At 35.6% G+C, this 10,278-nt stretch overlaps 1 protein-coding gene across 1 annotated transcript; it reads left to right on the forward strand.

Moving 5' to 3' along the window:
* The first annotated feature begins 4,469 nt into the window (after positions 1-4,469).
* Positions 4,470-9,046, forward strand: LOC18448879 (calmodulin-binding family protein). The gene is made up of 10 exons (XM_006858934.3): positions 4,470-5,102; positions 5,761-6,288; positions 6,390-6,504; positions 6,632-6,697; positions 6,809-6,897; positions 7,016-7,103; positions 7,316-7,462; positions 7,833-7,925; positions 8,041-8,142; positions 8,245-9,046. The coding sequence occupies exons 2-10, from the start codon at positions 5,801-5,803 to the stop codon at positions 8,785-8,787; spliced, it is 1,731 nt and encodes a 576-aa protein (XP_006858996.1). The 5' UTR covers positions 4,470-5,102; positions 5,761-5,800; the 3' UTR covers positions 8,788-9,046.
* The last annotated feature ends 1,232 nt before the right edge of the window (positions 9,047-10,278 follow it).

A 10,278-nucleotide genomic window follows, 5' to 3' on the forward strand; every position in this document is an offset into this window, starting at 1 on the left:
TCGAAAGCACCGAAACGCGTCATTCCTACGATTCCCTCCTGGTTCTAGCCTCAAAAGCACCTTCACCCGTCACGGGTGCGAAACGCAGCATTCCCACACGTACACACGCACCATTCCCACACATGTGTACGTGTGACACGTGCGACACACACTCCCACACGTGCGACACACACTCCCACACATGTGACACACACTCCCACACGTGTGACACACACTCCCACACGTGTGATACGTGCGGGAGTGTGTGTGGCATGTGTGTGCGTGTCGCATATGTGGGAGTGTGCCACACACACTTCCACACGTGTAACACGCACACAAGTATCACACACACTCCCGCACGTGCGTGGCACAAATGCACGAGTGCGTGGCGCAGATGCACGAGTGCGTGGTGCACATGCATGAGTGCAAGTGCACGAATGCCCTAGTATTTTCACACTTGTGTTTATTTTTCAATTACATTGTTATTTATATAGCATATTTGAATACTCATCATTCGATGTGGGATAGTTCGTCATTAAATGAAAACAGAATGTAAATATATGTTATTAATAGATAATTTTAAACATATATGCTAAGGAGGCATGATGGTTATCACTAATGTTATTCGAATCTCCCCTTGGGCCATATAATAGTTTATCCCTTCTTGAACTAATTTTTGTTCCCCTTTTTTGTTTCCCCTTGGGCATATAATAAATTAAGGTGCTATTTCTAAAATTTGTACGCATTTTATTAATTTTTACATTGATAATAAAATATTTTATTTTATTTATTAATTTTTACATTATAAATCATGCAGTGTACTATTTTTCTTATAGTTGTTAATAATATATTTTAAATTAGATAATATTATAAAATATTTTTAATTTGTTATTATTTATCTAATAAAATAATTATAAAATATAAACTAATAATTATAATTTAAGTATATAATATTATAATTAGTTTGGTTGTAATAATTTTGGATTATAGTTAGTTAAGGCTGTAATAATTTGGATTTTTTAGCGGATTTGGGTTTTTCGCCAAAATGAGATTTTAATGGCCATTCTTTCATTGATTTAGTCAACTCTTTATTATAGTCCATGTATAATTATATATTTTATCCTTGATAATTCTATGATTTTTCTTTTATATGATGCAAATTTAATACTTAAGTTTATACAGGGAAAGAGCATCTCAATATTCACAAATTGATGAAAAAATGAAAGTTAATAATGTAGTACCTTCATTTCTTATTGGATTCCTAAAAAATAACATTTATAATGAATTTTAATAAATTTTTGGGATTTTTTTGAAGCTCTAATTTGACTGATTCAGTCGATTCCTGATCCAGATCGCCGATTTGTCGATCAAGATATGTTTTTGAGATGCTCGATCCGGATCACCGATCCACTTTTTAAACCATCGGTTAAAATGAACTTTGAAAAGAGGAATTCAAAAATTGCTATTTATATTTTTTGAATGAGAAATTTTTAGATTTAGATCATTGCCGTGGTTTAGATTATTGAACTCTAAAATTTGAGATCCAAAATATATCTTTGAGATGTATTTTGTACGGAGACCATATAATGAGTTGGCTGACTCACCAAATACTTTTCCATTGGGAAAATGACAACAACCAACTTTTATAAAATATGACTTGGGAGTGGCTGGGTACCGGTAAATCAGAATCGGTTCGGCTATACGGCCTTGCTAAAAAGGTTAAAAAGTTCTAAAAAAATTATCAAGAACTCTAAAAAATTATCAAAAATATGTTTAAAGTATAATTAAACAACATATATCCAAATGAGATTTAAAAAGTAGTGAAAAAAGGATTTTGAAATTTCAATCTGTACTCGGGGATATTTTAAAAATAATCCAAAATACTTCACAATCTTTTTCAAAACAATAAAAACATTATAAACCTATTACAAACAAATTTCTCTTTCTTTCTTTTTTTTAATTTTTTAATTTTTATTTTTTATTTTTAAGTTCTTGGCTTTACCACCTTACCCAGCCATTGCTAGTGACGGATTCCAGGGAACCTGGTTGGGCCTGGGTTGACCCAGCTGAACACAATATCAAACTGGGGAAAATAACAATAATAAACGAATGGGATTTGGATGATTGGAATAAGTTATACATCCATATCATCCATTCACCAAATTTGATCTAATGTAATAAATCCCTATCACCAACTCACATACCTCGATCTACTTAATTTCGATCCGGATCGTTATTTCTCAAAGCTTCATTTTCTTGGTGTAATGTGGAGACCCACAATTTCTCTATCCACGTCTTCTATCGACCTCTCCCTCTTTTTCTTCACCGTTTGAGGGGAGTCGACCGTCCCCTCTCATTAATTACACCAATAACTTCGTTACCCTGATCACTTTGACCTAGTGAATGTAAAACAATTACGTACGCGTGAAGCTTTCGACATCTTCAACATTATCTAAACTTTTGACCTTTTACCCAAGCCGCAATTACAAAGAATAATACCACCATTATCAATCCGCATCTTCTCTATATTTATTTATTTATTTATTTATATTATTTTTTTACTATAGTCGCTCTCAAGCGGGTTTTGTTGATCTCAAGCTCGAATAAAAGAGGAGGGTTATGTTAAATAATACAGCAATGTCAAACTTTGTCGCATCTTTTTAATGAAAGGTGCATTTTCCATACGGATGCCTAAGTAGGTGTAGAGGTATGGTGCCTTTCAAATTTTATCATGATATATAATTTTGATGTAAAATGTTATTAGGATTATTTTAAAATTTATTTTTATATCTAATTATAAAATTTTAAATTTCAAAAATAATTAAAATCAAGTAGATCTATAAACATATGAAAATCTTAAAAATAAATGGTGTAGATAATATATTGTAAACCGCACTATTTTTGAGACCTAAAATTTTTGTATGTTTTATAGTCATACATCTCGATGTCGATATGATCCATAAAGGGTTTTCAATAATGAAACTACCTTTTTCGAAAGATTTTTTAGGGGTATCCGTACTTGTTGCATCCTTACATAAACTTTTTCCTTAAATAAATTAAATAATTTTGCGGAGGATTAAGTAGGGTAGAATAGGTGAGCTTGGTGCGCAAGGAAAAGATGAGGAGCTCCCTTGACATGGTTCCGACAAGCCCCACTTCTTCCGTTTATTTATTATAGGTCCAACTCATCACTTATTTAAATCTTTAGAAAACCGATCAACGGCACATAGTCAACCTTCGTACAAACCCCTAATATTTACTGGAGATTGTTCAAGTGAAAGACAAAAGGAAAATACCGGGGCGACAGGCACTCATGGGAAGGTAGATCATGTACAGGTTGTGTACGGTGTAAGGGGCAAAGATAGTAAAGATCGACGATACTTGAGGCCTGTCAGCATCATCAAATTAAGTAAGTAAAGCCTCACCTCATCAAAAATTGCAATTCAACTGGTGAAATACTTTTAAATCGACCATCTCCGCTTTAATATTATGGTTGCGAAAAATTTAGGATGGAACGCCTACTTACAATCCATTGTTCAAATGGACGCTTTATATTTTTTGGACTCTCATGCGATCCAGCTTGTACAAGACAATATTTTTTTACTTTTTGTATAAGGAGGTCACAACTATTCTTATTCATTCGATGTCAAACTGGATTGTTTGAAGTGAGTGACGAAGTTTGAGAATGTTTTTTTGAAATTTTATGTCTATAATAACACTCTTATAACCACCTATTTTGAAATCTAAGGGACAATCGAAATTTAAAGGACAATAATGATTGTGTCCTCCTTGTACAAAACGTAAATGGCTTTTTTTTATAGACAATCGCTTAAATATATTTCATAAATACATTAAGTGTATATATATAAATAATTATAACTATAAATATAATAAGGATGAAACCTTAAACAATCCAATTATGGGGCACCTTAAAAATTTATTATAACATGTAATTTTGTTATAAAAAAAGGACGATCTAGATAATGTATTGCAAGATGCACTATTTTCGGGACTCAAAAACTTTTTATTTTCATATTCATACATCTCAATGTCGAGATGATCGATTAGAGGGGTTTTTCAAAGTTAAAACAATATTTTCGATAGATTTTTTAAGTACATCTGATTCTACATTTTAAGGTTGCAAACTCATATAAACTTTTCCCATAAAAATTTAATCACATGAGTGATGTTACACCCCATCTCGATAATACGATCCTCCACTATAATTAATAAATAATCTTGTTATTATTATGAATTTCTGTATTGACATTGATTAGTTAGCTATAATATCCCTTGATAAAAAGTTACTGGTAAAGGTATTAAATATTTAAAAATGTTAAGTACATTTATGTATGTATACCCTAACACAATCCTATTTAAATATGACAACTATTCAATACTCGGGCTGTGTGCTACACAGGTTGGTGTATCGTAAACTTCATTGAAGGTCATCAGTCTTTCTTCGGAAGTTTTGGGGACTTTGAAGATGTAGGGTTATGTGGTCTTGGCCAAAACTCGTGTAGAGACTTTTGGGACGGAGGTGGGTTCCATTTTGAGGGACACCTTATCCCCTATTCTCTATAAAAACACTAATCAATGCCATCATTTCATCGGGAGGGATGTGTTGTGTTGTGTATAAGGAGAGAGTGGAGATAGATTTATTAGCCAAAGCTCGCTTTTTTGTTTACAACATATATGGAGCCGGCAGCACTGTATTGCAACGATTCGTATGGTTTTCAAATAATTCTATTCTGAAAGAGAGATAAGGTTTATTTTTTGTTTGATTGGGAAGAAATGGCGATGCGGCGTGGTGTTGTTATGGTTTGTTGAGTTGAGAAAACTCAGTTTACGACGGGACGACTTCTTCGGGAAGAAGGTTCATTTCCGAGTATTGTATTTGGAATAATTTTGACGGGGTTTTTCGGGGTACGAGTACGACACCCTGTTTTCCCGTTTCCCCCTGCTCCAAATATTTCCTCTCTCTCTCTCCTCAACGTTTGGCCTTGTCTCTCTCTCTCATCAACGCCTGCCCTCCTTTCTTTTCATCTCTCTCCGCATTGTGTTCCTCCATTTCCATCAAATTCGTATCATCTCACGCTTCGGACTCCAGCATTTCCTGAAAAGTAAGTCATTTACTTTCTCGTTTTTTTTTTTTTATTTACTGAACCATGTTTTGCCTGAAATGGAATGAATCCTTTCAATTTTTTATGAATAGGAAATGTCGATATGTTTTGTTTGATGAATGCTTTTTTGTGTAATTGAAAAAATGGAGATTTTTCCGCATTCTTGATTTAGGCGTGAGATTCAAATGTTGGTTTTAGATTCTTTAAAATGCATGGTGGGATCTGTGATTTCTCGAGACTTTGTTAGGCCTGTTCATGGAGGATTTATTTTGTTTTAGATTTCGGGCCTGACATTTTTTATGGCTTTGATTGTTCTGTAGTTTTAATTGATCTCTGTCTCACTCTCCTTCTTCTTCTTAGCTGAAAACTTTATTTCTCTTTTTTTTTTCTTCTTCTTCTTCCACCATTATGTATACATAGAATCTCTCTCTCTCTCTCTTCTTTCACCGTTGTGTATAGACGACTAATTATTATTATTTCGCCTTTGGAAAGATAATCAAAATCTTATCTTTCTCTCCTTTTCCCTGTTTCCATTTGGAAAGAAAAGTTTAAGGTGCTTTTCTTCCATTACGAGTAAGCTTGTGGATAGAATAAATATTCGTGGTCAGTTCCTGTAATGTCCATGGGACTCATCTTCCATATGTTTATGCTATTGCAGAGAAACCGTATCTATCAGTGAGATATTGGGTCTCTGAAAAATGGGGATGTCTTTTTCCACATACACAGGAATTTGGTCAGACGTAGAGGACCCAAACGATGACGCTTCGAAAGATGAAACCGTGTTTGTTAGATCGATCAGTTTTAATGGACTTGATGTGAAAACCACCATGAGGTCTGTAAGTTTCAATGGTCGGGATTCATCGGAAGACTCCATTCTGAAATCCTTCGGCCGTTCCAGTGGTCGGCTCGTAATTGAGGGATCTGTGAGTTTTAAGAAGAGGGATCCAATGAATCCCTTTGAAATGGAAACCACTATTTCTATCAAGAGCCCTGATTCAGACTCGGATACTAATGGACATGTTAATCCTAAAAGCAAGGAAACTAGGTCTGTTTTTTTGAGATCAAACAGCTTGGCCGAGAAGAGTGGTTCTAAGCATGAAGCTGCAGTTAAGCTGCAGAAAGTCTACAAGAGTTATCGGACAAGGAGGAACCTTGCAGATTGTGCAGTTGTAGCTGAAGAGCTCTGGTATGTCTCTTTGCAATCTTAAGCTTTCTTCTTTTTTTTTTTGTTTCTGTTCCTCTTAGATTTCTATGTCTTAAATGGTGTATTTTCTTTCCTTGTTGTAGGTGGAAGGCTTTGGAATTTGCAGCACTTAAAAGGAGTTCGGTGTCTTTCTTTGATATTGGGAAGTCTGAATCTGCGGTTTCAAAATGGTCCAGGGCCAGAATTAGGGCTGCAAAGGTACATTGTGGCTCACATCGTCCACAATGTAAATTGTGTGCACCATTTTTTCTCATTCTGATTTTCTTTAGACTAGCTTTTAACTTTTTTTTCCTTTTAAAAGTAAGACTCACTGTTTCAATTGCAGGTTGGGAAGGGCTTATCGAAAGATGAAAAGGCTCAAAAACTTGCTTTGCAGCATTGGCTTGAAGCAGTATGTTACCAAAATCCACCTTGGAAATTTTGACAGAGGAGTGGCTTTTGTTTGTCTCGATCTGTGTTTTTATTGTTTTCTAACTGATTTCATTATTTATTGTGGCTATAGATTGATCCACGCCATCGTTATGGACATAATCTGCATTTCTATTATGACACATGGTTCGATTGTGAGAGTAGACAGCCATACTTCTACTGGTAAGCTTGTACATCGCACCGTATATTTTCATCTCTTGCTCTAACAAGGATCCAAAAATAAGCAATCAGAAAACTCTAATGCCTGCTTTTTATAGACTAAGATTTCCAAGATTTGCAGGTTGGATGTGGGTGAGGGACGAGAGGTGAACCTTGAGCGATGCCCTAGATCAAAGCTGCAACAACAGTGTATCAAGTATCTTGGTCCGGTAGGTCTTTTTGGACCCCCAAGAAACTCTAGTTGTGCTTAGCAACCCCACTAGTTTGAATTAGACTGTCATTCGCCTTTTCTATTCTCATGGTTCAATTGGGTCCTAACAATTTCTTGCTATGAATTTAGTTATCAAGTGGTCAGGAAATTGAGAGGAAAAAGAGTTTTGTGGCCTATTTTGACTGAAGTTTTTATGTGATTTCCTTGCAGAAAGAGAGGGAAGCATATGAAGTGATTGTGAAGGATGGGAAGTTTGTGTACAAGAAAAATGGAGAGCTTCTTGACACTTCTGAAGGACCAAAAGATTCTAAGTGGATTTTTGTGCTCAGCACATCAAAGGCTTTATACGTGGGCCAGGTATGATTCTCTGCTGAGTTTGTTGACCAAAAAATGCATGGAATTTGAAGTAATATTGCATTGAGAAATCAAATAATAAATGGGATGAAACTTCAATATAATTTATTATTTTGACAATTTCTTCCAAAATTGTCAAGAAACTTCAGATTTCTAAGTGATCAAAGCAAAAATTTGATTTTTGGCAGTATTTTCCAATAATGTCAAGAAATTTTGCATTTTGAGAAATTTTTGAAGGCTCCCAAGATCTTTTAATAAGCCAGTCTATTGGGCTTTTGCTGTTTTTCTGAAAATTATAGATTCCAAAGATTTAATTCTCCCAAGTAATTGTTGAGAACTGGTTGTCTGACTATGGTCTGGATTCGGCATGCAGAAACAAAAAGGCATGTTTCAGCATTCAAGCTTTCTATCTGGGGGAGCCACATCCGCAGCAGGAAGGCTGGTTGTTGAAAAGGGATGCCTTAAGGTAAAACTCTACTAAAATCCCTTTTCACCTTATCAAATATCAAATTATGGCACATCAACAATAAATCTTATTGTTTGGGTTCTAAGAAGGTCTTTGATTTTGCCTGTATGTTCAGGTTGTGTGGCCATATAGCGGCCATTACCGCCCAACTGAAGAAAACTTTCAGGAATTTTTGAGCTTTCTCAAGGAGAACAAAGTGGATCTCACTGGAGTTAAGGTACAGAGTCTCCTTTCCATCATCTCATATTTACTTTCTACCTTGATTTTGCCCCCAAATTATATATCATTTAATCAATCCCCCTTCCTTCGAATTTTACAGTTGAGATCAGTTGATGAGGATGATGCACAGAGCAAACAAGGTGGAAATGCATCCCTCAGAAGTGTGGCCTCAGAATCAGACATAGCAAAAGATTCAAACAATTTGTCTATTCCCCAAAGGGGCGAATCTTTTGGAGCCTTAAACCGCATTAGCAGTTTCTTGAAGGGTGAAGAAGAAGAAGATAACAAGGTAAATTTCAGTAATAAGAAGTTGCACTCAAGGGAGGAAGAAGGTGGGGAAGAAACAAGAATACCAGAGGCATCAATACTTAAGAGGATAAACTCCAAGAAGGGGATGCAATCTTATCAATTGGGGAAGCAGCTTTCATGTAAATGGACAACTGGTGTGGGACCTCGCATTGGTTGTGTTAGGGACTATCCATCTGAGCTTCAATGGAGAGCGTTAGAGCAAGTCAACCTCTCTCCTAGAAGTTGCTCGTGCCCCAAGACATCCTTCTTGACATCTTCCATTGCTAGCCCGAGGGCGTGCTCTGTTTTGAAAGAGAGCAACAACATTGGCAGTCCACTGTGCAGTGCCAATTGAAGCTCTCTCTCTCTCTCTCTGAGAGGAGGGGCATACAATCTTGTCTCTCTCCGAACTGGTGGGGAGAGAATCCATTATTTGATTTGATGTAAGTAGAAGCAGCTGTAGAGCAGGTTATTTATTTATTTATTTGGTAGTTGTTTTATAATTGTAGTTGGAGGTCTAATTCTGGAGATTTGGGAAACAAAAAGCAAGTGTAGAAATTTTTGATGGGATTCAAGCCCAATATATGAAAGGAAATGTTATTTATTATTATTATTATTATTGACTGGTTTTGGATGGAGGCTCTTATTCTGATGTGGGGTATGATGGAATTTCGATATTGTGTACTTGACGAAGTCAGTTCGCAGGAAGCGTGAACCGCAAGCCCTAGTAGTGTTTAGAGAGAGAGCGAGAGATTGGACCATGGCGACTTGTTTGTTTTCTTGCGACTTTGGAGACTTGTTTGTGTTGTCGGGAATAAAAGAACTGAATTTTCTTTTCCAAGAGCAGAAAGGTTGTTGAAAATGAAAATATAGACACGGAAATTCCGAATAATTTTCTAGCTTTTGACAAGGTGGTGGAATTCAGAAATCGATACGAGTCCAAGGGAGCCATCACCATTGTTGGATCCCTTTAACTTTGAACATAGAGGACTGCCTCTTCTGTTTTCCCTTCCTTTGCTTGGAAAAGAAAATAAACTTTTCAATTTCTCTTTGGAGGATACCAATTTTTCAATGTTGAATAGACAGTGACAGACAAGAAACTGTAGAAAGAAAAAGGCATTGTTTCTCCATGGTTTTTTGTGGGTTCTTGCTGCTGCACTTTATGTGTTGATTGAATAGTGGCCCAAGGCGTTGACCTTGTAAAACGATGGGAATCGTTTTTCAAATAATGAGCCACCAAGAACTTCACTCACTTTTCAACCTTGTATACTTTGTATTAAAGATGAATGATCTAATTTTATATTTTTTTTATTTTTTATGTAAAGAAATTATAATTACTCGTAAGTATTAGATTTGAAATTAAAAAAGCTTTTTAGAACTTGGAGTTTAGGAAAGGACTTTTTAATTTCAAATTGGAAAAGCTTTTTAAAACTTGGAGTTTAGTAAAGGACCTTTTAAGAGAAAAGTTGTTTTTGCCATTGTAGTTGGAGGTCTAATTCTAGAGATTTGGGAAACAAAGAGTGTAGAAATTTTTGATGGGATTCCAGCCCAATATCTTCTTTTTTTGTTTTATTATTATTAACTGGTTTTGGAGGGTGGCTCTTAATCTGATGCGGTGTATGATCGAATTTCGATTTTGTGTGCTTCACGAAATCAAAGGAACTTTAAGCAGTTTGTAGGAAGCGTAAAGGCGCAAGCTCCAGCAAGGTTGAGAGAGAGAGAGAGAGAGAGAGAGAGGACTATCGAGGCTTGTTTGTTTTATTGTGAATAAAAGAACTGAAATTGAGACTAGTATTGTTGTGAACAAAATAACTGAAATTAAGGGAGAGAGAGAGGATTGTTTTTT

Source organism: Amborella trichopoda, chromosome 3 (assembly GCF_054954075.1).
Source record: "Amborella trichopoda isolate Santa Cruz 75 chromosome 3, AtrichopodaSantaCruz75HAP2 v2.0, whole genome shotgun sequence".
In the NCBI taxonomy this organism is placed as follows: Eukaryota; Viridiplantae; Streptophyta; class Magnoliopsida; order Amborellales; family Amborellaceae; genus Amborella; species Amborella trichopoda.

Excerpts from the sequence above, each read along its gene's own strand:
- LOC18448879 (XM_006858934.3), top strand. The coding sequence starts at position 5,801 with ATGGGGATGTCTTTTTCCACATACACAGGAATTTGGTCAGACGTAGAG. Across the intron at positions 6,289-6,389 it reads GTTGTAGCTGAAGAGCTCTG|GTGGAAGGCTTTGGAATTTG; the intron begins GTATGTCTCTTT and ends TCCTTGTTGTAG. Across the intron at positions 6,505-6,631 it reads CCAGAATTAGGGCTGCAAAG|GTTGGGAAGGGCTTATCGAA; the intron begins GTACATTGTGGC and ends TTTCAATTGCAG.